This window comes from Stenella coeruleoalba (genome assembly GCF_951394435.1).
Source record: "Stenella coeruleoalba genome assembly, chromosome: 11".
NCBI classification, from domain to species: domain Eukaryota; kingdom Metazoa; phylum Chordata; class Mammalia; order Artiodactyla; family Delphinidae; genus Stenella; species Stenella coeruleoalba.
In genome coordinates this window covers 8,809,220-8,836,438 of record NC_137157.1, presented here as the reverse complement: position 1 = coordinate 8,836,438, position 27,219 = coordinate 8,809,220, and the positions used below count along the sequence as shown (strand labels likewise).

At 47.1% G+C, this 27,219-nt stretch overlaps 1 protein-coding gene across 2 annotated transcripts in view; it reads left to right on the top strand.

Moving 5' to 3' along the window:
- Positions 1-27,219, top strand: part of GRAP2 (GRB2 related adaptor protein 2) — a gene marked incomplete at both ends in the record, with an annotated part of 60,566 nt that overhangs the window by 25,857 nt on the left and 7,490 nt on the right. The window contains 3 exons of one of the 2 annotated variants that reach the window (XM_079937454.1): positions 17,112-17,203; positions 23,874-23,965; positions 27,118-27,219. In XM_079937454.1, the coding sequence (XP_079793580.1) occupies positions 17,126-17,203; positions 23,874-23,965; positions 27,118-27,219 (272 nt within the window). Of the gene's footprint in view, positions 1-17,111; positions 17,204-23,873; positions 23,966-27,117 lie in introns of those variants that run through there. The other variant, XM_079937455.1, reaches the window with a different exon arrangement.

The following is a 27,219-nucleotide window of genomic DNA, read 5'->3' as shown; positions in this document are numbered from 1 at the left end:
TTGCTTTTCAGATCTTAATGGATGAGTTACTTCTTTTTTCTGTCTTCTACCTCTTGCCAGATATATTGTATTTTTGTTTTGTTTTGTTCTGAGAATGTGAGCTCATTTATCTCCAAGGGAGAAAGAAAGTCATTGCATATTTACCCGTTAACAAATTATCACTTGCAGTGAAAATACCACAGAACTCTCTCACTCTCTGTGAATAAATGTGTTACTCGCCTTGGCCATACCTTGGTTGGATGGACTGCTACTGCTCTCTTCAAGTTGGCTTAATTTTCTCTCGTTGGTTTTTGTTTCCTTGAAGCAAAGAGACTCTTGTTTCTTTCTTTGATCCTGCTTTTGAGGAATGTGCCTGTCTCCTTTCGGTCTTTGTTTTGTGAGCTGGTTCCATTAACCTCTAAGTATTTATTGAGGAATCTATCGTGTTGGGTGCCGTGGGTTCCTCTGAAATCCTCCCTGCTTGAACGTTGGATGGAGTCACTTATCTGAATGCTGACTCCCTCCTAATCCATTGGTTTTCCTCTGTGTAGATGGGGGCATGAAATAGCCATCTACCCAGAGATAGCACGATGTCGTAAACTGAACTAGAGTGCTGTAGTCAGCGAGACCCAGGTCGTAAAATGGTGCAGTCTTGGGCATATGGCTTCTCTTTTCTGAGCCACACATTCCTTGTTAGAGATGCTGATGGGAACAACAGAACAGTCTATCCTTCTTTGCTGTTCACCATAATGAGATAACCACCAAACAGACAGAGAAGAGTCTGGTTTAACCAAATAATGTGGGTGCAAATTACAAATGTCTGTAAGAAGGTATTTTTGGCCTGAGCATTTCAGGGGCATTTAGTGCGGTGTCTGATGCATGTCATTTAGTTACAGGGATAAAACCTCTTGAACACACACAAAGCTCTTGACCTGGTAGGACATTACATCTTACATCATTTTGATTCTTTTATTCAGGCTACTTCTTTCTAGGAAGTGGTAAAAAAAAGAAGTTAGTAGTATTGTACCAATGTCAGTTTCCTGGTTTTGATACTATGCTATGGTGATACCTTTATCACCATTGGGGGAAGCAGGATAAAGAGTATAAGGGAACTCTCTGTACTACTTTTGCAATTTCCTTTGGGTCTATAATTACTTCAAAATAAAAAGTTCAATGAGAGAGAAAGAAAGAGAGAAGGAGAATGGGGTGGCAATTAGGGGAAATGAATGCTCATCTTGGTTTTGGTCCCCAGCTAGACAAATATTCATATTTTGTTTTCCTCTTCCTCCCCTTTTCACATAAAGCTTTTGTGAGCAGTCAGATATAAAAAACTAGGGTTCATTTCTCCACAGAAGAGAAGAAAGAAGTAGAATGAGTCAGAATGAGTCAGGAGAACCCCTGCCAACACAGGGTCAGAAGGCCTACCACCTGCCCCTCCCCACACCCTTTACCTGCACAGACTTACCCTCTGTATCCGCACTCACCTTGTCCTCCTTCCTTCCCGTTCAAGGGGAGATACCTCATCTGCTGCTACAGATGAACTCCTTCACCTGCACAAGGCATCCATGCCTTCCTGCTGTTTCCAAAGGCTCATCCTTCTACATAATCTCCCCATGTGATTCCTTCTAATCCGGGATTTTAACAACCATCTAGATGAGAATAGCTCCCAAATGTATATGTCCACTCAGACCTTTTTGCTGAGATCCACACCTACGTATTCAACCCCTGACTGGGAATCTCTACTTAGATATTTCGCATTTCAAACTCTTTCCCAGTGATCATTTCTTCCTATATTCCCTTATCTCCAAAAATGTCATTGCCATCTACTACATTGTCCATGGCAGAAAAACGAGAGCCATTCTAGACCCATGCTTCCCAGTCTTGTAGCCTCTGGTCACATGTGCTATCACGTACTTCACATATGGCTGGTCCAAACTGAGATGTGCTGTAAGTGTAAACCACATACCAGACTTAGTTCAGAAAAAGAAGACAAAATATTTTAATATTTTATACTGATTTCACGTTGAAGTGATGATAGTTTGGACTTATTAAATAGAACAAATTATTTTGAAAAATTTCCTTTTACTTTTTAATGTGCTACTAGAATATTTTCAATTACATGTGTGGCTTGCATCTGTGACTTGCATTATATTTCTACTGGATGGTGCTGCCCTAGACTCTTCTCTGCCTTTTAGCCACTCCTAATTGGTCAAAAAGTCACAGTGATTCTCCTGAGTTAAGACAAGTTATACAATATCAGTGACGTGCACAGGCTGGATTTGAATCCTGGCTCCACCAGTTTTTGATACATGTGAACCTGGGCCATTATTTAATCTTTTTGAGCCTCAATTTCCTTATCTGTCAGATGGACATAATGCTAGTTCTTACCCCTCAGGTTCAGACACCATTAAGTGAGAGGATACATGTAAAGCACTTACTATGGAGACAAAAGCATGTGCAAAGGCCCAATGCCAAGAGAAAGAGCACAGCCTCTCACTGTCCTATTTCAGACCCTCATCATTTCAGGCCAAGGCTACTGTAATAGTTTCTTCATCTCCAGTTCATCCTGCCCTCCAATCCTTCATATTGCCACCAGATTAAACATTTTCCAATGCAAATATTATCAAAACATTTAGTGAGTCCCCATCACCCTTAGGATAAAGTCCAACGTCCTTGGTATGCTATGCAAGGCCCTCCATGACCTGCCCCCAATGGAAACACCAACGCCACCTCCTGCCAATTCCCGATGGCTATAATGAACACACTGGGCTCCCCAGTTCCTTCTTGCACACACCTCTCTCTCTATCTGTGATGTACGTGCCCTCTACCTGTCCACAAGTCTCAGCTCAATTGATACCTTTTTGGGGTATCTTGCTCTGCCTCTACCCATCCCAGGCTGATTAGAAGCCACTTCCTTGGGGTCCTCAACCACTTGAGGTTTGGCTCCATTGTCACACTGCTCTTGCTTCTTTGGTCGACGTGTCTGTCTGTCCTACAAGACTCTGAGCCATCTGAGGGCTAGGATAGGCTCCCCAGTCCACTCGGAATCTCCATGCTGAACAGGGTGCCCAGCACAAAGTGGGGCCTGGTAAATGTTTGTTGAGTGAATGCTTAAATTATAGGAGGTACTCTTGAGGGAAATAAGGAGAGTGAGAGCTAGTGAGGTCAAGCAGCAGAAAATCTGAAGACTAGCCCGAGGAGAAATTGATGCTTCTTGGCTATGCAGACAGAATTAAGAGAGAGGAAAGAATCTGGGCAAGGAGTCAGTAACGGAGGATTTGAAATGAAAGACTATAAAAAAGAGAAGATCATGAAAAGAACAGAACCACATTTGGCACTGCTGGTGGTTTAGTAACTTCCTCTACAATGATTCCAGGAAGAAACAAGGCTCTAGGAAGGCACAAATCATATAAAGAAAGGATGAGGTATCAACAACCCATTCAAGGATTATCTGTTATCAGGACTGGATACGTGGGCGATACAAGTAAACATCAACCTGGTGACTACGTGATGAGACTACTAATAATTTACTGGGGCTGGTGCCCAGGAATTCTTTTACTGTGGTGCAAATGCCAAGCATGGAAAATTTTGACACATTATAGATATGAGAAAGCAGATAGTGAATTTGAGAATAATGATGTGAAATGCCGGAATAATCACAAGAGAAATATCTGAATGCGTAAGAAGGTTTAGAGGATTCCAGCTTTACCACAAATATGGATTATAAGAAAATTCACTTATAAAGACAGAAATTCCACTATATGAAATGCACTTATCAAAACATGTAGCATTCCAGAATGCATAATGCTAAACGCGTGTCTTTTGACACGCACACAATATTAAAACTAGCAAGTAACACCAGAAAGGTAGAGAAAGTAGGAAGTATGACGTTTTGTGGCTCACAGGGTATATGAATGGGAAAATATATACTTCTACACACAAACCACAGCCTTCACAAGAACGCCTAAAGGCTTCATTCCGACACCTCAGGTCTCATCCCACAGGATAGCCCACTCCTCAGTTTTCATGTCAAAGGCCTCATGGGACAAGCATGGTGTGAGGAGAAGGGACAGCAGGGAGAATTGAGGTGAGAGGGTGCAAAGAAATGATCCTTTGCCATCATTCTTGACAATGAGCCAGTCCTCCTCTTTGAGAGTTCTGTGGAGAAGGTAAACATCTGGGATATACTTATGCTAGAAGGTATTTTTTGTTTATCTGAAATTCAAATTGAACTGGGCCTTCCGTGTTTTATCTCACACCCCTACTTAGTGAGGTATACATTTCCTCATTCGTACTGCCTGTGAACCACACACATCTCAATAATCGAGGAATGTGTGGGAAGTCACAATAACTAACAATTCCTGAGTACACCTACTATGTGCCAGGCCCCATGCTAAGTGGTGCAGGGGGATATTTCACATGCTTTTCACAAGCACGCTAGGAGGCAGGCACTAGTATTCTTCCTGTTTTAAAGATGAGGAAACTGAGGCTCAGAGAGACTAAATAACTTGCTCAGGGTCACCCAGATAGCCATTGGCAGTCTGAACTCTGGCAGTCTGACTGCAAAGCCCATGCACTTGCCCACCTCACCGGACATGGTGGCAGCAGCAAGCAAGGGGTAGATACACTGAGTCCCCAGAAAGTGTAAGAGACAGCGGGAGCATAGGGGATGACAGGGGCGGACCCTGAGGGAGGCCTTGAAGCAGCAGTTGACGTTAGACCAGGGGCCTTTATTTAAGCTAGGAGAGGGTGGCCCTAACTCTAGGCAGATGCAGCCCCACACCTGGACTGGCAGCTTGGTTAGAAGAGCACCAGATGGATTTCAGTCCCCACTGAAGCCTTAGCCAGGGGCCCTTGTACAGCGGACAACCTGCATAGCTGCACAGAGCAGCCTGAGTTAGGCGGCAGAAGGAGGGCCAGTGCAGAGGCAAGGATGCAGACAGGGTGCTTAGAGGACAGTGAGGGGCCAGTCACTAAAGCACGTCTGCACGGGGTACGTGGTGCTCTGAAGTCACTTTAGAGAGACAGGCGGGGGAGAGATTGCTGAAGGCCTGAAATGACAACAAGAGTCTTGAGTGGATCTGGGAGGTGGCATGGCAACATGACATCGACGAATTCTGAATGGAAAAATGACCCTCAGAAAGTGTGTGTGTCAGAAATCTTCAACACACAGGGGTCTCTGCTCCATCAAGCAGGCAGCATAGGGTAGAGGGAGGATGGGGGCACGATAGCTAATGTGACAGCAGCCTATTTAAAAGACAGGAGAAGGTGGGCTTCCCTGGTGGTGAAGTGGTTGAGAGTCCGCCTGCCGATGCAGGGGACGCGGGTTCGTGCCCCGGTCCGGGAAGATCCCACATGCCGTGGAGCGGCTGGGCCCGTGAGCCATGGCCGCTGAGCCTGCGCGTCCGGAGCCTGTGCTCCGCAACGGGAGAGGCCACAACAGTGAGAGGTCCACGTAGCACAAAAAAAAAAAAAAAAAAAAAAAGACAGGAGAAGGGACTTCCCTGATGGTCCAGTTCTTAAGACTCCACACTTCCACTGCAGAGAGTCCGGTTTCGATCCCTGGTCAGGGAAGGAAGATCCCCGCGGCGAAGCCAAAAAATTAAAAAATTAAAAATAAAAGACATGAGAAAAGGAAACTCAACAGACTGGAAAAGGGGACAAGGAGTGGGGAACAGAAAACACAAAAGAGGGAAAGTGAGTGAGAAGGTGAATTTCTTCCACTTTGCATTTCCCCAAGTGTGTCCGTCAAGGAAGAGTTGACCTGTTCTGATTTTTCTTTTCCTGAGAGTTGGAAAGAGCACAGCACAGTTTGCTTTCCGCAAGGCATCCGGTTGCATTTTTCATGATTTCCTAGAGAATAAAATGAAGAAAGAGGGACTTCCCTGGTGGTGCAGTGGTTAAGAATCTGCCTGCCAATGCAGGCGACACGGGTTCGAGCCCTGGTCCGGGAAGATCCCACATGCCGCAGAGCAACTAAGCCCGTGCGCCACAACTACTGAGCCTGTGCTCTAGAGCCCGTGAGCCACAACTACTGAGCCCATGTGCCACAACTACTGAAGCCCAGGCACCTAGAGTCCGGGCTCCACAACAAGAGAAGCCACCTCAGTGAGAAGCCCATGCACCAGAACGAAGACCCAACACAGCCAAAAATAAATAAATAATTTTTTAAAAAAAAATGAAGAAAGACAGGTCGAGTGATAACTACCAGAACTGGCGGGTTTGGAGTTGATACGCAAAAAATAGTTTAAGAGGTTAACGTCAACCTGGAGGGAGTTTTTAGGTAAGGAAACTGAGTTCACAGGTAACCAATTTGTTTATCACCACACAACTGGTGAATGAAGGAGTCAGAGTTCAAATCCAACTCTGCTTGACTCCAAAGCCCGTGTTCCATTTATTATGGAATAAAGACCAAAAAGGCATTAAGTTTGCTTATGAAAAAAAGAGTTGGAAGAGAAAAGCAGAGGGAAGGAATACAATAATTTTTAGTCTGAATGTTGCCCTAAGAAGAAAAAAAAATTGAATATAAGAAGATGATGCTCACAAGTCCCAAATTCTTATGTCTAAGCTTTCAGACTGAAAATTATCGTGAGACATTTTGGTTCCATATAACCAATTCACCAAGCTCTTAGTCTATTCCTTCCAAGTCCACCCTCCCTACGGCACCCCTCCCCCCCGCCACGCCCATTCTCTATCATCGCAATATGTTAGGGAAAGACCACACCAACTTTCTGGGTCACTTCTGACTTTGAGAATCCAAGATTTAGGGCCCTACTTGATCAAAACTGGCAATTAAAAAAAGAGAACTGCTTTAAACAAGGCTAATACAGGTGTTCCTCAGTTCAAGCAAACTCCAATTAAGACCTACATTTCCAAAAAGTAAGAATGTGACAGTTATTCATTTGATGGAAGCAATTCACAATATCCTCCGTTCTATTGGCAGCCTTTTAGTACCTTTATGGGGTGACTTGTTCAAGAAAAATGTAATTACCTCCAATTTCTCAGCAACAGACTTATCAAATGAAGGAAGGTACGCTGTCATACGGTTCACGTCCACTTTTGCAAGCTTTTGAGACCTGTGAGCTAAAAAAATGATCCGCATTCCAATAATAAATGGGGGCTGGGGAATATAAGTAAAAGTGACAAGAAGATGAAAGTAGCTGTGGTCATGCAGTCATTCACTCTACCCTTTTGTGCTTTGGTAAAGTTAAGGGAGCACAGAGCACAGATGGTGAGGGAAAGGGATGGGGGGGCGGGTGCTGTGAGTGTTTGTGAATGATGTTACAACCCTGGTGACGACAGAGCAGGAAGATGGAGGCTTTCAAATACGTGATAAATGAGCCAAGCTTTCAGAGCCCAAATCAATAAAAACAAACACGAAGCGAACAGAAGGGCAGAAGGAAAAGAGAGGGCACCATAAAATCCCAGTGATGTATTCTAGGGGAAATCAGGATGTGAATAGAAAATGAGAAGGGAAAAAAAGGGAGACTGGAGATGTGTAAAATGTCTGTCTGTCTTTCTGTCTCGTTCTTGGCTTCCACTCACATCCACCACCACTCCTCTTGCCCTTCTTGTAGGGCTCATTAAGTAATTTCTGATTTTAGCTGGGTATTTTTTTAAATTAATTTATTTTTTTTATTATTTATTTTTGGCTGCATTGGTTCTTCGTTGCTGTGCGTGGGTTTTCTCTAGTTGTGGCGCACGGGCTTCTCATTGTGGTGGCTTCTCTTCTTGTGGAGCATGGGCTCTAGGTGCGCGGGTTTCAGTAGTTGTGGCTCTCGGGCTCTAGAGCATTGGCAGGCGGATTCTTAACCACTGCACCACCAGGGAAGCCCCATAGCTGGGTATTTTTAATGCTTCATTCCTGGTTGGGTTTTGCCAGCAGGATTCCTGGTGTTTCTGTCGACAATTGTTACAGTTTTAGGAAACCATCAGGATAAAATGAGAAAGTGGCAAGTCTTGCAGCAGAGTGGGGCTAGAGGTAACATCTCCGGGTCATGGGCTCTTTCTGTTTCATTTTTGTTGTTGTTGTTTTAGATTGATGTTTTCATGGGGTTATTTGAATAAGAAAAGTGTAGAAGGTATTTAAACAGGAACATTTTAGATACACTTTTTCTAACTATATAGATCCATGGTAAATTACTAATGTTTTGAAGAGAAAGAAAAAAAAGTTGAAAACAGCAGAACACATTGTGGGGAAAGTGGATGGTGGGAAAGGTTAGACAACCATGATATCACAAGAGAGAAAGAGGCAAGGAGAGAGAGGGAGAGGAACAGAAAGGAAAGGAAAAGAGAACAGCTGCTTGTAAGTTTATTAATTGAGATTGTTTCCACATCTGCAGTTGCCTTAAAGCATGATTGCTTGGTGTGAGGTCCGCCAGATTTATTGGAGTCTTTGCCTCTTTGACCAAGGAGCAATGGGCTTGAATTTTGCAGGTATGTGAGAATTGCTCCCATTGGCCGATGGACAGCAGCCCAGGAAGGTTCAGGCGGCCCTAAGTGAGTTAGCAATTATCCTGAACTAGTGCAGGACTTGCATTATTTTGCTAGGACCGAGAAGAGAGAGCACGTACCCTAAACTCACCTCATTTTCTCATTCATAAAATGTGAGTGATAATAATAATAATAATGCGTGTTGCAAGGGGTGGCCGTTTGTGAAGCCCTTGGCACGTGATAGACCATGGCGATAAATGGAACTTAGTCTTTGCGGGTTCTTGTTCCTAGCCATCGGTGAGGCACGTTCCATGTGCTCTCCCTACATGACTGTCCTGGAGCTTCCTGTTTAAAGATAGCAACGCAGTGACCGAGCTCTGGGCCCACGGCAGGGTTTAGAAGCCGAATCAGTTTTGTGTTTCTCAACCTTCCATTTCCCCACTTCCCTCTGGTTAGTGCTATCTTTTCTCTTTAGTTACTGGCTTGTCTTGATTACAAGCGTTGTACCTTCTGGTGACATTGCAGCCAGGGCCCCATAGTAAGTAGGGAGAAGCTAACACTTGCCCAGGGTAAGTGGGGGAAAATGGGGCCTTGAAAAGCTGAAAAGGAGTATATGCTTGAATTTAGAGTTTTGAAATTCTTTACGAGAAAGAACGGTAGATAGCTGAGAGGCAAAAATGCTCTGGAGAAAGACACACCAAACTGTTGGTCCCCAATGATGAGCCATGCCTTCTACATCCTCTTCCCAAAACACTGTGGGGTGAGGATTATTTTCTCCAGTCTTGATGAGAAAACCATGGCACGGAGAATTTGTTTACCCAGCTACCAGGCCGGCAACAGACTTGAGATGTGAAACCAGGTCACTGTTACTGGCAGCCTCACCTTGCAGAGACCGGCACATTAGGAAAACACGAATAGAATTTGCTTGAGTTTGAAAGAACTTCCACATTTTGCTTCAAGAAAGATTTTTCTTACAAAAAGTGTGAAGACGAATGAGATTTTATATGATGTGCTTTGAACTTAAAAAGAAAGTTATGTTTTATAAACCAAACTGGTGTCGATGAAAGAAAAGTAAGGTGATCGATACTCAGAAGAAGGAAGAGCAAATGACCCTTTATCTGGGCATCACTCAATGTACGAGGCAGGGGAGGGGAGCGACTTGCACAGGGACCATCTCCTGATTTGTCTCCTCCCTCTTCTACTTCCTTCCCCTTGCCATCCCTCCCCCCTCCACACACACACACAACACAAAACCTTAAGTAGGAAAAGAGGAGCTAATTTTAAAAGAGGAAAAAGCATCCTTGAGACCAATGAAATCTCCATAATCCACAGTGACAGACGGGGACCAGCGGAAGAGCAATTTGATTAAATAAGGATATCGGGGACTCAGAGGGACTCTCCGGTTGTGTCACGTCTGTCTGTTAGTCTTTGAAATATATTTCTTTGGCTTCCAAACCTGGAAACCTAGTGCCTTCTAGCTGGGGAGATGTTCCCATTTGGAAAATAGGAAAAAATCTCAGGGCAAAGCCAAGGGGTCCAGGCAGGGCTGGGTTCCCAGGTTGGACTGAACCTAAGAGGCTGGCAGAGGGTCTGCAGGAGGTCCTGGCAGAGAGAGGCATTAGAAGGTCAGGGTGGGTACCGCTAGCCTTGCAGTGCGTGGTTATGGGCTGAGCCTGAGGCCATTGCAGAGAGCACGCCTCCCCTACCCATGTTTCCTATCCCACTGCCTGCTGCCCATGAGTTAACCTGTCATCAGAGACCGCTCTGTTGCCACTTTCTGCACTGAAGCAGCTAGAGGATGCATTGTTCGGTGCGGAACACACCTGCGTGGGAGATGGAGGGCTCCCTGAAGGCTTCCGTTCATCGGCCACTTCCTAGCGGCTTCAGGACTGGCATCAGCAGATCGGCAGCCGAGGAATTATTGTCCTCGGACAAGCTTCAAAGGGCCCCTCTAGTTCCGTGTGTTCACCCCTGCTGGTCACGCCAGGGGATTTATGCTTTCCTGGGGCTTATGAGGGGGAAATAATGAGTCACCCGGGGACAAGAGGAAAATAAGAATGTCCCATGGGCACAAAATCATTTAAAATGGAGGCTTTTAGAGGGTACAGTACAAAGATCTCAGCCAACTAGCCAGAAATGGTTTGCGGAGTATGTTTTGCTTGTCTTGGCTCACTCTGGTTGCAATAAAAATCAGAAATGTTTATATCCCACGGAGAGAGTACCTATGGAAACAGGCCAGGTCCTCCCGAGAAGGCCCCTGAGATCCTAAACCCCAAAAGAAATGGTCCTGCCTCTCTGACTTGGCAGATCCAGATAAGCATAGGAGTTGTTGGTTGTAAATCTTTTAAAGGAGAAGCCCATGGTGGCCGCTCCCAAGTTCACGGCTATCTGCAAGCTTGGTTGTAGCCGCCATGATTCCAACTCCCACTTCACCCTCCACACCTGGCCTCAGATCCAAGTCTCCAGAGAAACCAGAAGGAGGATCTTACTAGAATAGGACTGGAGGCTCTCTATTTTAAGGGCCCCAGAGGATGATTAGAAGTAATTCAAGAGCAGGCACAGTAAAGGAATCTGTAAGCCTTGTGAGACATCCAGAGAAGGTTAACGTTTCCAACATGGCCAGCTAATGAAAGAGGTAGCCTGTAAGCGAGGTTCTGCTGGTTTCGAATAGAGCCAAAATGTTGTCGTTTGAGAGCGCAAAGGGAGGAGAGGCCAGCCCTTGGTCACTTGGCCATGCGCAGCCTTTTTCTTTTCTTTCTTGTTTTTTTTCACTTTCTTTTCCAGAATAGATTGGTTTAGGTCTCTAGAAAAATATTTCAGCAGAGGCTAACAGGTGAGTTACAGGTAATTGTCCATCCTATGCTTACAGATTTTCAAGAAGAGCAATCTATGACCTTTCTTGGTTTCCTGCTCTGTCCAATGCCCAGTAAGAGGTGATAAAGCAGAAAGGCCCTAACCACAGCTGTAAGGTTCAGATAAAAGAAAAACACACAGTAGGGATTTCAACACAAATCATAAACCTAGACTCAAAGTAGCAGAGAGGGACTGGTCACTTTGAGATGAAAGGGGACCAACTTTCTAGGGAGCTCAGAGAGAATTTAAGCATCAGAAAATGTGTAGGAGCAGATGTCTTCCAATTTTTATCCATCAAAGCAATTCTGTATTTTATGGGTTTGAGACTCTTTGAAATGTTAAAGTTTATATGCCTTAAAACGCACCAGAGAGAAAGAAGACAGTCGCCAAACTGTTTGGAGAGAGGTTGCGGGGACTCGAGATGCACAGAAAAGTTATGAGATGGAATCCACTGTTTGGGACGCACCATTGCCCTCTATTGGATTAAATAAATCAGACCTTTAGCATGGGTGCCTGCTTCATTATCTCTGGCTGAGTTTGCCCAGAAGTCAGGGCACCTTTGAATGGGAAATTAATCCATCCTTGTAAACGGGTCCTCCGGTCAGTTGCCCCTTCCCTGAGGAAATCAATTACAGTTGCAACTCTGAAGGCAGGCCATTTATCATGTTTCCAGTCACTCAACAAGCATTTGCTAGGTGCCTAAGCACTGGTGAGGTATCGTAGGGCATCTACGAAGAAATAACAACCGTTACCACCATTTACTGGATGCCTACTGTGCGCCAGGGTCTTTCTACACATCTACACACAGGATCCCTGTGAAGTAAGGGTGGCTACTTCCGGGTTAGGGATGAAGAAACTTTGATACTTGGGAAGTAAATGCCACCTCTGAGGTTCAAATCCAGGTCCAGCTACTCCTAAGACCCCAAGAAGTTTACAGACTATCAGGGGAGATAGATAGAATATTGATAAAAACATCTATACCAGGAGTCCGTAAACTACGGCCAGTAGGTCAAATTTGACTCATCACGTATTTTTGGCCACAAGCTAAGATGGTTATTACTCTTTCTGAATGGTGGGGAAAATCAGAATAATAATATCTTGTGGCATGTAAAAATTATATGAAATTCAAGTCTCAGTGAGCGTAAATAAAATTGTATCAGAACCCAGCTCTGCCTGTTCATTGACTGTTCTCTCAGGCTGGCTTCTGGAAAACGGCACGGATGCGTGGTCATGGCAGAAACCGTACAGCTCGCGGAGCCGAAAACCCTTTCTCTCTGGCCCTTTACAGAACTCCTACTCTATATTCTGAGGGGTGATGTTATATATCAGTAGAAGAGGTTTTTAGAAAGCATTTGGGGGTTAAGAAAAGGGGGAACTAATATTTAACCCACGGTGAGAGAGGTAGATACACAGGTGCGCTCCGTTTTAAGACTCAGTGCACGAAAACCCAGCCTTTCAAACAGATCAATTAAAAGATAGCTATTTGCATAACAAATTTTCCTTTCCATTTTGTAAAGGGATTCACCACGGGGTTCCTTTGTAGAATGAGCCTCCATAATGCATGCTAATGATTCCATTTGCAAATACTCTCTTCATAATAACTCTCCAAGAACAGATCTATTGTGTACAGTGAGGTTTAGCGATCTATCATCATTTTTTCCTGGCACTGTGAGGTTTCGCACTTCTGAAAAGTCACTGAGCTGACCTTGTCAATTCAGAGGAGGAGGCACTGCCTTCCCACGGTCTCCAGGAGGGGCTTTGCCGATGAAAGGGTGCAGATTCCAAGCATGCGCATTATGTGAACCTAGAGAGCTGGTATCATTTTACATTTTCAGCTAAGCTCCTCTTGGTCAGTGCAGCCAAAGTCCTAAAATGTAAACTCCTCACTATTCTATCAATCCATAAATCAATACAAATTATGTTGCTCGTGTCCTGATAAATAGGCTATAAGAAATACTTATCAAGAGCAGTTTCTCTTCTTGTTTCAAGACATAATCTTAACCACCTGACAACAGAAACTGGGGCAAGTCATATAATATTCAAATTAGGGCTCTCTCCAGCAAAACAGGAAGTGTTGTCGCGATTCAGCTTAGGACATGGCTCCTTCTTTCCCTGGGTCCTGAGCCGGAATCTTCGGAACAGCTCCGTGCTGTTATGCAATCGCTCTTTTCCAGAGACAAGTAAAACGGGAACCTTCACTATTCATAGCCAAATTAGGAGGAACTGAAATCGTTCAAGAAGTTGCTTGCCTGGTACCATTTTGATGTTAACTCTGCGTTTCTTCTGAACATATCCCCTGACTCTGGCTTTCAAATGGAGGCTCTTTTAAAGAGCTGTCTCCTAGCTTTTGTTTTCATCCTCCACGGTGACTTATATTTTAGAAGTACATAAGCATTCCTGGTATATAGCCTGACTCTTTTCCAGGTTTTTTGGCGGTACAAGAAGCTTAAATGGAAAGGCCAGGGCAGAGAAAATCGTGCTGAGGATGTCCTGTGTGGTGTCGTCCAGTGGTAGTCTGTGTCTCGGGGCTGCTGATGGGTATTCCGTACAATTTGTAAAAGCAGGAGAGTGAGAGAGATGCAGAGGGCTGGTGAGAAGCAGAGCCAGGAGCCCTGCATGGCTCGGAGGCGGGATTCCTGAACAAAGGGTACCATCACTGAGGCCGGGATGAGGGGGGAGGCTGCTGGCAGGGGCCTGGCACCTGGATGCTGTCACTTCTCATTCACGCTCTATGGCAGGTAGCGTTGCAGCCGTTTCTAAAGCTGATCACTGGAAGGGAAAACGCATTTAACCCATCTGTGAGGCTCTCTGAGGAGGTGTCTGTCTTCATCTTCCCCTGAGGTCAGCAGCATTGTAACTGCAAACAGCAGGAAGAAGGCTCCACCACATTCTTGAGTTCTTGGGACTGCTGACCTTTCTCTCTCTCTCCCCACTCTTTTCTCTCTTGGAATTGTTGCTACCATGTTTTATCTTCATCATTTATTTGTTTTCTTTTTCCAGTTGCAGTATGCAGTGGTGGTAGGTACCAAAGAAAATGGATAAGTACGGAATAAACTATGTTAGTTCTGTTTTCATTTTTCCCCTGGTGGTAATTTTTAACTTTTCAAAATTAAAACTAATGGATATAAAGGAATAGGATATAACTTTCCATGCATTTTTGTGATCAAACAGAAGACCAACCCCTGGGGCTGGCCCATTTACCATTCTCCGCTATTAGGGAAGCAGAGAATGATAAATTCAAGGGAAGAACTTGCAGAGCCCGGTGATTTGAATGAAAACAGAGCATCCCCCACTCCACCCTGAGCATCTCCCTCCCACCAAACAGCATCTGAACAGATTTCATTTCACAAACGGAAATGGGACGCAAACAGATTTTTTTCAACGTGATTTCACGAAGAGTGGGCCTGTTTAACTGGGTTTTCTGAGCCAGGATTAATATTACAAGCTGGGGAGCTCTGTGACACGCCTCTGTTGTTGGCTTTGCCACACCACCTGCTTCCTGGGGGAAGGCAGAGAAAAGTGCCACCGTTCAGAAGCAAGTTTACTTCTGCCTCAGCCCTTCTCACTGAATGACTTACAGCCAGCCTGGAGCTACATGTAATGTAGGAAAGATCTCCCAAGCTCAAGGTCATATCTAGAGCATGTGTTGGATATTTTTTTTCCATCTCTAATGTATGTGACTTTCTAATATGTTTAGCATTTGCCCTCCCCTTGTCTCCATCCTGCTTATTAAGGTAAATTTGCATAGAAATGGGATCTTGGTTTTTAGGACTATTCACCTGACACTTGATCTCTTGATGTGACCAATGTCTGCTGCTGATACCATGTGGGTGACCCACAGAAGCCCATCTTCCTGCACACCAGAGGCAAGGCCTTAATTAGGGAGAGCTTTGCATGTTAAAGTAATGGGGTGAAGCAAGTCAGCAAAGGCATTTAGCTTTCACTCAGGAGGACAGAATACTTCTTCCTGTTGAGTGGGTCATCCTAGGTCACAAAAATTTTAATTTGCCTTAGACGGACAGATCTTGAAGAAAGTGCACAAAAAGTATATATATTTTGGGTTTGGAAATAAGTTTTGGCTGGTGATAAAGCTCAGACAGTGAGCTATGACATTTTCCTTTGGATCCTGAAATATTTTTTGCTTAATATCTATCTTTGGGATTGGTAATACTCACCTCTATAAATTGCCTTTGGAAGACCAAGCAAATGTGGAAAATCAGAGGAAGGCGCCCCTTGCCATCACCAGGGTTGCAGTCCGCTTTAATCCCCTGATCTCCGGGTGCCGCCCCCTCCCACGGGCAGCCACCTTCCTTATTTACCTAAATCTCGTCACTTGGGCAGAAATTCCCACTGAGAGGATAATTGTGGTCCCAGTTTCCTGGTCACTGAAAGTCAGTTAGGTTTGAGGGTTTCAGACTTAAGCAAATTTTGCAAAACATAAATGCCAAACAATAGCTCTCAAGACGGTGTCCTTGACAGTTAGCAGAGAACCAAAGAACTTGAGCGTCCTAGGGAATAAGCCTCAAAGTTCTTTTTTTTTAATTAATTAATTTATTTATTTTTGGCTGCGTTGGGTCTTTGTTTCTGTGCGAGAGCTTTCTCTAGTTGCGGTGAGCGGAGGCCACTCTTCATCGCGGTGCGCGGGCCTCTCACTGTCACAGGCTCAGTAATTGTGGCTCACGGGCCTAGTTGCTCCGCGGCACATGGGATCTTCACAGACTAGGGCTCGAACCCGTGTCCCCTGCATCGGCAGGCAGATTCTCAACCCCTGCGCCACCAGGGAAGCCCAAGCCTCAAATTGCAATGAGAAAAGTTTAGAGGAGGTGGGAGAAATCAGAAGAACATTTTTGTGGCTTTTGGCTAGGCTGCCTTTGCTGAGGCTAAATTCATTCCATAACGTTATTCTAAAACATAAATGCTCTGTTACTCAACTTTATCTTGTACAACATTTTGCATCTATTCTTTAATTTCATCTTACATCCTTATTCGTTGAACATTATGATTCCCATTTTACGAACGAGGAAACTGAGGCTCCAAGAGGTTTAGTACTCGCACAGATCACACAGCTGTTCACGGACACAACCAGGACTCTGCTCTCTTTCTATTACAACCCCGCCGCCTCCTAAAAAAACCAACCATATTTCATTTGTGGGCTGACTTACTTATCTTTACACAGGTCTCATGTGTTACTAGGAGGAGCCAATGTTTTAACTCAATTCAGAGGTATTAAAAGGCAAATTTCCAAAATGTCCTTGGCTTACGCAATAATAATAAAATAAGGAATCTGACTCATTTAGTCTCCCAATTCTAAAACCAGAATGCTTTCCACTCTCAAACCATGTAGAAGGCCGCTAAGTTCCCCACTGACCAATGCTGTCTAATTCTCTTAAATGATTCAGATGTAAAAGAGAAAATGGCATCTGTCTAATTAACACCGCCTGGCTAAATATAGCTGTCGAGGGACAGCCTTGGGATAGTGTTTACAGAACAGTCTTTCCAGGCCCCCAGGCCTCAAGTTAGAGATGATAGCAAGTCTTCTGTCCTTATCAACCGGAAACAGAGATGCCCCAGAAACGCTTACAGGCCAGGAGAGCAAATGGGGATGAAAGGAGAAGGGGAAAGGCGGTGGCTGGCCTTCATTTCCTGCTCCTGGCATCTGGGGATTCACAGAATGATGCCGGGAAGTGGATCCTAGCAGCTCGTGCAGCTCTTTCTGAAAACAAAAGCCCTCACTGTGTGCCTACGCCTTCCTCTCTGGCCTGGAGACCTTGGACCCTCTCCACCAACTGCTAAGACTGCCCTCCTCCTGGCAGAAAGGCACAATGACCACATTATTTCCCTTCCAGCTTCGCGTTACAACATGGAAGCCATTGCCAAGTTTGATTTCATGGCCTCAGGAGAGGATGAACTGAGCTTTCACGCTGGAGATGTTCTGAAGGTAGGTGGTGCGGGACCCGGGAGAGCCGGGGAGAGTTTAGGTTACTCTGGTTTAGCCACTGAGTTAATCTAACAATCCATCCTTTGTTTCTCAAGAAATACACACAGTTCCTTTCAAAATGTGAAGTTTGCCTCATTCAAAAGGGTTCCTTCTGAGCGCCTGTGCACCAGCTACCAGGCCGGGTGATGGAAATCCGATTGGCATAAGCCACCATCCTTGTCCTGAGATGCTCGTGGTCTGGAGGGGGAAACAAATCCATCCAAAGGGCTGTCACAGATGGTCTTATCTGAGTGCCCAGGAGCACAGGTGAGGGGACAAGTGATCCCACCTTGAAAGATGGGGTTGTAGGAACGGGTGGCAACATCAGTTGTCAGGGAACACAATGAAGGTGATTCGGGCTTTTGGCTAAAGCTCAGAGGTGGGCGAGCCCAGGCAGAATTAGGTCAGCGTTGTGAGTTTCAGCACGGCTGGAACTTACAGGAGGAAGGTGTGGATGGGGACATCTGGAAAGTCAGCTGGAGGAGATGCGGGTCAACAAAGGCCATGCACACCCACCACTCAGGGGTTCCTCACAACTTTTCTTTGCCCGCACTTGAGTTGGAGTGGCCACTTGCTGAACTGAAGAGGTCTTGGTCTCCTCCCACATTTCATGCACCATGCTTACGGACTCTGCATCTTAGCCCCTGTTTTGTGCAAAATAGCATAGGAGTCCTTCAAGAGGCCACTGGGGAATCTCTGGCACCTATGTCCCCCTTCCTGGCCTCAGAGCACCTCGGATACCCCGATCCCCGGTCCTCAGCAACCCATATGGGCCTCCTGAGACTACCCAGTGGCACTGAGACCACCATTGTCTCTCCACGAAGATAAATGCTTGCCATGGAAAGAACCCTATCATACGTGAGAGGGTGACTCGGACAGTGTCTGTGGAGCACAAACCAGGTGGGATGACGTGGTTTGGAATTTTAACCCCCCAATGTTTATCCCTCTGACTGCTCTCATCTTGCAAGATCTGGTAATGTGGCTGCCAAGAGTATGCCTTCCATGTTGGAACTTCTCAAGGTCAAAATATTGCTTGGGCTGCTGACCCAGGAAAAAGTGACCTTCACTTCCTTGGGATCTTACCAAGGTCACAGAGGGTCTGCGACAAGGTGAGCAGTCCCTCCCTTCCTTGTGGGGTATTGTGACCATGTGATTATCTACCATTCTCCAGTGTTTTCACCCAAAAGAGAACCTCCCTGGGGGGCTGGGGGCAAGTCGCATCCCTCATCTCCCATTTCAGACAGAATCTACTATCTGGCTTAAAATTTCCCTATTCCCCAGAAAAGGAAAAAGGAAAAAAAAAAAAAAAAACTTTCCTCAAATCTGCTTCTCTGTCCAGCTCCTAATTTCTTTCTTCTCCTCACTGCCAGCACTGGGAAGAATTCTCTATGCTGGGTGCCTCCACTCCCTCACTTCCTGTTCACGCCACTGGAACCCTCTGGAATCTGTCTTTTACCCCCAACGCTCCCTTAAAGTCCACTGGTGATCTCCTCATTGTGGAATGTAAGGACCCTACTAAACCCCTGTAGGATTAGACACTGCTAACGGCCCCTCTCCTGTATCTGAATGAAGCTCTGTCCCACACTTAAACACTGTTCTCTGCCCTGAATATTTTTCTTTTATCATATCTCCCAAGCAATCCCTTCTTCACTGGAGAGGAGTCTGGTGCAATAAAAAGGAGCATGGACTTTGGAGCCAGATAAATCTGAGTTTGAGTCCCAGCCCATTAGCTGTGTGGCCTTGGGTCAGTCACTTTCCCCCTCTGAGCTTCAGTGTCTTCATCTATAAGTGGAGGCCATGCCTATCTTGCAGGGTTATAGAAAGGATTAGGGGTAATGGTGCCAGCCCAAATTGGATGCTCAATAAATGATCACTGTATTGTCAATATCACCCAATTCCTGCTGCCTCTGACTGTTCAGACTATTACTGTGTTCCCTTGACTGACCTCATTGCCTCCCGTCTCTTCCTCCTTCATTCTACGTACCAGTCCCAGAAGGATCTTTCCAGAAGATAAGTCAGATCACATTACTTCCTTACTCAGAAGCGTTCAGTGGTTCCCCATGACCAGTTGATGGAAACCTAAGCCCTCTGGCCCCAGCCTACTGCCCAACCTCATCATGCTCGCGTGCAAGAACATGTACACATACGTACACATACACATACGTACATACACACGTGCGACACACACACACACACACACACACACATCTTTGTGTGTGAAATGCCCCAGGTCACGCTGCAATATACAAACTCTCCTTCTTCAGGCTCTCCCCGTATTCTGAATGCCCTTCTCCCACACACACATATTTGACCACCTCTACCGGGGAACCCTCACTAATCCTCCCCGCTCCTGACCACCCCGGTAGATTAAATACTCCCTCTTCAGCTCCTCCACAGCATTTCACACACTGCTCAAGGCACTCACACTCCCGCCTCACAGGACAGTTATTTACAAGCAGGCCGAGCTTCGGCCCTCTGCACCCTGAGTACCCACCTCTACTGCGGCCCTTGCCCCGTGCCGTCCTGATTGTCCGCGCACGTGGTGGCTGTTCCACTCCCCAGAGCTCTGCGCAGGTTGGGGCCGGGCCTGCCTCGGGGTCCAGAACAACAGAAAGATGATGAACATTCGATGAATGAGCGAATGGGTGATCCCCCCGCTGGTGTGAGAGCAGAACTTTGCCAGGTTCATCTTTGTATATTCCCAGCATCTAACACAAGTCATGGCCCCAGGTAGGGGCTCGGTACATATGTCTTGAATTGTTAACTGCGTTTCTGCACACTCATTTAGAATTCCATCAGAAAGCCAGACCCCTCCTTCTTTTCAAATTCTATCCACTGCAGCCACAGGGGTAAAGAGGAAAGGGGAGGGGGCTTGTCGGCTCAGCCTCACAGAAGGTCTGTATCATGGTGGTCCGTGGGCCTGCCTGTAGGTCTCCACGTACAACCCTCTCCTCTGGAGATGGCTAACAAGCCCCAGGATCCTGGAAATTGTTTTCTTTTCTTTTCTTTTTTTTTTGAAATTGTTTTCAAGGCTAGCTCTTAACTGCCCCAGCAATTCACTCATGGAATGTTCTTTCGTGTTTGGCCTTTAGCGCTAAAAGACTAAACAGACATTTTCATTAGAAGGTACACAAAATGTCTCGCTTACCATCAACCGCCCCCTGCAGACTTTGAGTTCCCCGGGGGCGCAGGCCCCAGCTCGTTCATCTCTGTATTCCCGGCACCTAAGTACAAACAGCAGGTGCTCACTAGATGCTGATCCCAGAATGGTGAACAAGATGCTGGACACAAACTCTGGCCAAATGACTCGATCCCGTTTCTCCTGTGCGAGACACATTCCAAAAGTCAGGGGTTGGATGTTTCGTGTTCATATCAGCCCCTCTGGACCCGCAGCTGCACACAGCTCGCAACTTACTCTTCCCACTCGAATCTGCCGGTCGTTATGAAAAAATGTCTCTCGACCCAGGCCATCTCTATCTGCTTCTGTAATACGTCTAACACGACCCCGTTTCTTCCTACTAAAACAGCAACCGAAAAGCCCCCAGAGTTAGACCTACGTAATTAACTTCTTCAGCACTTCGGATTTCTGCTATGCCTCTAAGAGCTATAATTTCATCCAGTTTTAAAATTCACCCAACCGTACATTTTGTCTTCTTCCCACGTCTAACTTATTCTCAGGCCATGTAACCCAGAAAATGATTCCGGTAGGCAACGTTGTAAGAATTAAGTCACAGCAGAGCTAAGGGTGAAACCTCATGCGTTTAGGCTGAACTCGCCCAGCTCTGCAAGACGGGGAAAGGAGATAGGGGGACGGAGGAAATGGAGAGATGAGAGGAAGAGGAAGTTTGGGCCCTGAGCCAACAACGGCAGGAGGAAAACACCTCCCCCCAAAGACTCTTCTTTGCAGAAAATGAGATCTTTTTAAAACCTTGCCTTCTATGCACCACAGAAAGCCAATAAATGCGCCTCTCTGGGAACGTGATCTCAGGCCGACCGAGCACCGGGTGGTGGGGAAAATGGCTGGCACCGTGGGACAATCTTTGGTTGCTAGAGGGGGTAGATGGGTATGAGCCACGATTACTAAAATTGCAGCCGGTTTGGGGTCAGAAAGCTCAGAGCGAAGTGTGGTTCTTACCGTGCAGCACCGATTTCCAAATGGCCTTTTACCTCATCCCTGCTCACCCTGCTACTTGACTGCTGCTACCCAAGCCGCACATAGCCTTCCCATGTGACGGGAGAGAGGAATTCCAGAGCCTTTACGCTTGATGCAGAGTGAAATGCCCCCGTGTTCCTTATGTGCAGCCAGGCCCTGCTGCTGAGCTCCCTGGCTCCTCCTTTGACCTAGATTTCCCACCTTCCCCACAGGCCCCTTGCCACACGCGTACCCACATGCCCTTAGTGATGCCGACAGTCACATTTGATGTCAGAAACTATAGCGTTTTCTTTTCTCAGCAATTCTAGAACTCAAACATGGGACACACTTTTATTTCTTCAGAACACATGATTACCTTCAAAACATACACATATAACACTTTAAAGAACTTATAAACCCTTCCGTGTCCTTCAGAGCTGGAGTTCTCCCTCATAAGAATATCACATTTTACAGAATTATATTTAAAAACACAGCCTGTACTCTCTGAAGGACGTCCAGGTACCAGGGCGCGTTTGATCCTTGCATCAGCTCCGTGAGGCGCCGACCAGTTTTTATTGCCCCCATTTGGCAGATGGTATTTGACTCGCCTGAGGTCAGACAGCTAGTGACGGGACCAAGCTAGACCCCAGGCCTTCTCATCCCAGACTCAGGAGTGATATTAGAAATAGTTCAACCCTGCTTCTCAATTACTTAGCTCTCTTCAGCTCTCTTCCCATCTCTGGGAGGGAGAAACCAGAGGCTTCAAGTCCACCCACTTTTGGATGAATCGACTCCGAAATCTAGCTCCAGCCCCCACTTCTCCACTGAGCCCCACACACATCTCCAACGCTCGCTAATCCTTCCTTCTCAGAGCGTCCCGGGGCAACTTGATTCCCGTACAGGCGACCTGAAGTCTGTGAGTTTTCCCTCAGACCTGCTCCTCCTCCTGTATTTTCTATTTTAGTAAAGGCATCGCCACCCACTCAGTCTCCCAAGCCAGAAATCCGGAGGCATCCCAGAATTCCCCTTCTCCCTAGGCTCTGCGAACAGTCAGGAAGTCCTGCCCGTTTGTGCTTCCTGATTCCTCTGAAATCTGTCCTCACCTGTTCTCAGGCCAGATCCCCTTCGTCTCTTGCCTAGATGGCTACACGCGTCTTCCTACACTTTCTCCCCTGACTTTACGCCCCAATCCATCTTCACGCTCTGATACAGCATGCCGTTCTTAACTCTGATTCTCCCTGTGCTATTTCCCTGCTGAAAAGCCTTTCATGGCTCCCCATACGTTTCAAGATAAAAATCCATGCTTTTCAACGTGGGCTGCAAGGCCCTGTGCCCCTGGTTTCCCCTCTCTCTTCTCCTGGAGTCACAATCTAAACTGTCCCCTGACCGAGATGTTTTGTCCCCAGAATGCACCTTCTTCCTCACTCCCCAGAAGTAGCTCTTTTGCCATCAGACTTCGCCTGGGTGGCTCCTTTCATTGCCTGGGCAACCCAGATGGCCTCTCCTCTGAGCAACCTTTCCTATCCATCTTCTGCTATCCTCTTTATTATTGTATGACATTTTCAGCTACAAGAAACAGAAACTAAAATTGGCTTAAACGACAACAGAAGATTTATAATTTCTCCTGCAAAGTCCAGAAGTAGGAGGGCTCCTGGGTGGCTAATTCAGCGGCTCCGTGACATCGCCAAGTTTCTTCCCATCTTTTTGTTCTGCCATCTTCATTTTGAATTATTGTTGAGTCTGCGTTACATATTTTAGAAATGTTCTCAGTGGGGGGGGGGGGCAGATATTTGTCTTTTGATGGTAAAAGATTTTCTGAAATAACCAGAAGCCACATAGAGCCACGTCTGGAGGGTCAGACGAGTAATCAGGGCAGGTGATGACATTTGGGGTCGCGGTCGAGGTAAGACCCTACAGTAATGAGACAGAACTTCTGGTTTTGCCTATGATCTGGGTCTAAAAGCAAGTTTGGAAAAGGCATTCCAGGTATCTTGAGTTATGTCCAAACTCTTTGTGAAAACATGGAGTGTGAACACCAAGAGTTACTGTTTTCAAAGCTAGCCCCCCGCTTGATGTTTACGTTTTAATCTGCTGGTGTGAAAAACGAAGAGCAAATTAAAATTAAAAGTTTCCTTGTTACCTGGCAGAGAAGGAGAAACTACCTGCCTAGATGAGGAGCTTAAAGTGCTAAGATCTGGGACACAAATCTCCCAAACAGAAGGAGAAAAGGGGTTCAGGGAAGCCCCTGAGCCCTGAGTCTGGGAGGTCAGGCCAGGTGCAGTCCTATGAGTGGGTGGCCCACGTGGACAGAAATAGCTTGGGGTCAAGGGAAGCCAAACTCCAAAGATAAGCCAGCCGCTCCCCACTCGAGCAGCTGTGTGGCTTCTTGGGCTTATTTTCCTCTAAATCCCAGAGCGCTTTCTTTGCCCTGCAACCCCTTTCTCCCGCTCCTTGGAGTCCTCCCCACAGTGTCTTTGTCCTTCCTTCTCCTCCCTGTAGATCTTAAGTAACCAAGAGGAGTGGTTCAAGGCGGAGCTTAGGAGCCAAGAAGGATACGTGCCCAAGAATTTTATAGACATCAAGTTTCCTGAGTAAGTATTTCCAGCCTGCTGAGATGGGCCTGCCCCACACACTCCCCTTTACTGCAGCAGCCACTAGAATTATCCCGGCACAGCCCGGACGCTGTCAAAAATGGTTGCCTCTGGAGAGGGAACCACCCAGCTGAAGGCCAGGGGTGGGAGGGAGATTCGCATTGCACAGCATTCTCGTTTGAATTTTATACCATGGGCAAGAGTCACCTATTTTGGGCTTCCCTGGTGGTGCAGTGGTTGAGAGTCCGCCTGCCGATGCAGGGGACTCGGGTTCGGGAGGATCCCACATGCCGCGGAGCGGCTGGGCCCGTGAGCCATGGCCGCTGAGCCTGTGCGCCAGGAGCCTGTGTTCCGCAACGGGAGAGGCCACAACAGTGAGAGGCCCGCGTACCGCAAAAAAAAAAAAAAGAATCACCTATTTTAAGTTTATAAACTAACATCATGTATAATTGCAACCATGGGGTTTCCAAGAATTCCGGGGGTGCGTGGGGTGCGCTCTCGGCCACTCCACCTCAACAGCTGCTCCTTCAGCCTTCTTCTCTTTTATCTCCCAACCCACCCTCCATCCCAGCCAGGAGGACGAAGCTCTCGGCCTTCCTGAAACCATGTTCGCACCAGTGAGAGAGGTCAGGGAAATTCCCTCCGTAAAGAGGAAACGAAAAATTGAGATTGGGTCACGTGCACCTCAAGAATTGACCACAGGGTTGAGATAGAAATCTAACGTTGTGTGAGGGTCAGGGTCTAGCCGAAGAACAAAGTGACCACTGAACCAATAGAATGACCACTGACCTCAGCCAGGGGTCCCCTGAGGCTGCCCTGTCATCTTCTAAGTGAGCACGGCACACCTGCAGCCCCTCTTACACCGCGCTCTCGGCGGATGGCCTGGCTTCCAGGACAGCGGAGGCCCCCAGAAAAGCCCCTCGACCCCACCCGCCCTGACTCACTGCATCCACCCACATCCTGCAACTGCGCAGACGCTGCCTTTCCTGCAGTTGTTTGGAAAGAACCATCTGCGCTTCGAGCAGACGTTCTCCCCTCTCTCGCGCATCGACTTGCCTCCCTCTCTGCCGGATCCTTCCCGGCAGCAAACAAAGATGTCGCAGTTTCTCCCATCTTACCAAAAACCAAAAAGCGAAACCAAACAGCAAAACCCTTGATTCCAAACCCCCTTCCAGCTACGACTCCACTTCTTCAAAAGAATCATTATATTTGCCGTCCTAAAGTCCTCTCCTGCCATTCTCTCCAGAACCCACACAACTTCAAGGTCACCGTGAACTGCTGGTCCCAGTGGCCGAAAGTAGGCCATCACGTCAGCATGATTCGATGTGGGGAATCTCTCCCTCTTCCTTTGGCTTCCAGAACATCCTTCTTCCTGGTTCTCTTCCCGCCTCCCTGGCTGCTCCTTCCCCGACTCCTTTGCCAGTTTCTCCTCGCCTCCCCCGTCTCCTTTACAGTTAGAATGTCGCCCTCCCAGTGAGACCCCCCCATCACCATATTTTGAATGACTCCCCCACCCCATCTCTCCTCTGTTTTCATTTCCTCCACAGCACTTACATCAGCTGACACACTTAATATTCTTATTACTTTGTTGTTTATGGTGTGTCTCTCCCCACCGCACTAGAATATAAGAAGTTCCATAAGGGTCCTTGTCTGTGCTGCTCACCACTGTATCCACTATATCCCCAGAAGGAGGCTCAGCACAGAGTAGATGTTTAATAAAAGCTGTTAGCTACGAATGAATAGCTTTTGGAACGATGTGTAATAGGAAAACCTGGCACTCGTTTCATATGCAGGGTGTGGACATTTTTGCAAGTCTTGAGGGAAGTCACTTATCAAATTCCAGATGGAGGACAAGTGTGTATTTTCTGAACAGTCCCCTCACTGTTTGCCGCCTCTTCCGAGATATCTCCTCTGAGGATGGCTGCTGTGGAGGGGGTCCCATTCTCTTCCCTTCCCCATTACATTTCCTGTGGTGACCACTCATCAGCATGGTAGGTTTGCATGGCAAACACTCTGGCAGGATCTCCAGGCAGATCTCCAGGCTCCCCTCAGAGCCCGACCAACCTTCCCCTGCAAGTCCCAGGTCTGGAGGAAGGACATTCTTCCGCCACCCATGTCTGTTCAGTTCCTACATTCCAAAGAGCACAGGGAACTGCTCACAAAGGAATCCAAAGCTGTGGCCCGTTGGACCTTCATCTTAAAGGGACACACATACTGGCTTTCCAGGGGTGGCAATTAGAGCAGGCACCTTGCAGCAAAAGGACACCACCCTACCTTTGGCTGCTGAGGGATTGCAAACACTTGTTCCACTTCTCTGTGGTTGAGAGAGGTTTCTGGCCTCCTGCCCCGTGGCTGTAGCCACTGTTTGACTTGCCCCTGTGCAAGAGTTTGGCCTTTTTCATATACGCTGTAACCCCTGCAGCAATGCTTCCAAAGGCTGCCAGCCTGAAAGAGCAGTTTCTCCTTGGTTTCTTCTTTTCCAGGGTAAAGATTATTTTCCAGCCTGGTTTTTGGGGAGGGCCCAGGAGCTGGCTGTGTAGATGCCTCTCTCTGGCTGCTACCAGCCTTGCTTATTTCCAAGCGTGTGTACGGGCCTCCCTGGGTGCCCTGCAGCCTCTGCCAGGCAGGGATCACAGCCGCTCCCGCCCCACGCCACCCAGGGGCCCTGGGCTGTGACCCTCTTTCCCGGCCACCAAGGTCTCAGCCCGGAGCTGGCACCCAAGGCCCTGCCCATTGCCTCCAGTGCCCCAAGGGGTCCCTGTCCCTGCAGTTCTTTTCTAGAGACATCCCTGTCACAGCTGCCTGCAGGAAGCCACTCCCCACAGTGAGTGACTCCCACGCTGTCCCGTTTGGTGCAGTGGCACATTTCCATGATTCAGGATTTCCAAGCAGGAGAGAGACTTCTCCTGGGGGAACGGGACAGGAGGTGCCTCAAGGGGAGCACTCACTTGCCTCGCCTGTAAACTGCTGGAGCGTTTGTTTAGTTTCAAAAGCACCTGGCCCCTCTTTGGTCTCTGTCTGCTCTCTGCTGAGCAGTCCCCAGCCTCTCTCCCTTTGGGTCATCTCTCCCCTACTTCCTTCCCTCCCTACCCTCACCCCTACCGTCACTCTGGAGTCTCACCAAGATCCTCTGCTTTTATCTCACCTGATAGATGGTTTCACGAAGGCCTCTCACGACACCAGGCAGAGAGCTTGCTGATGGGCAAGGAGGTTGGTTGCTTCATCATCCGGGCCAGCCAGAGCTCCCCAGGGGG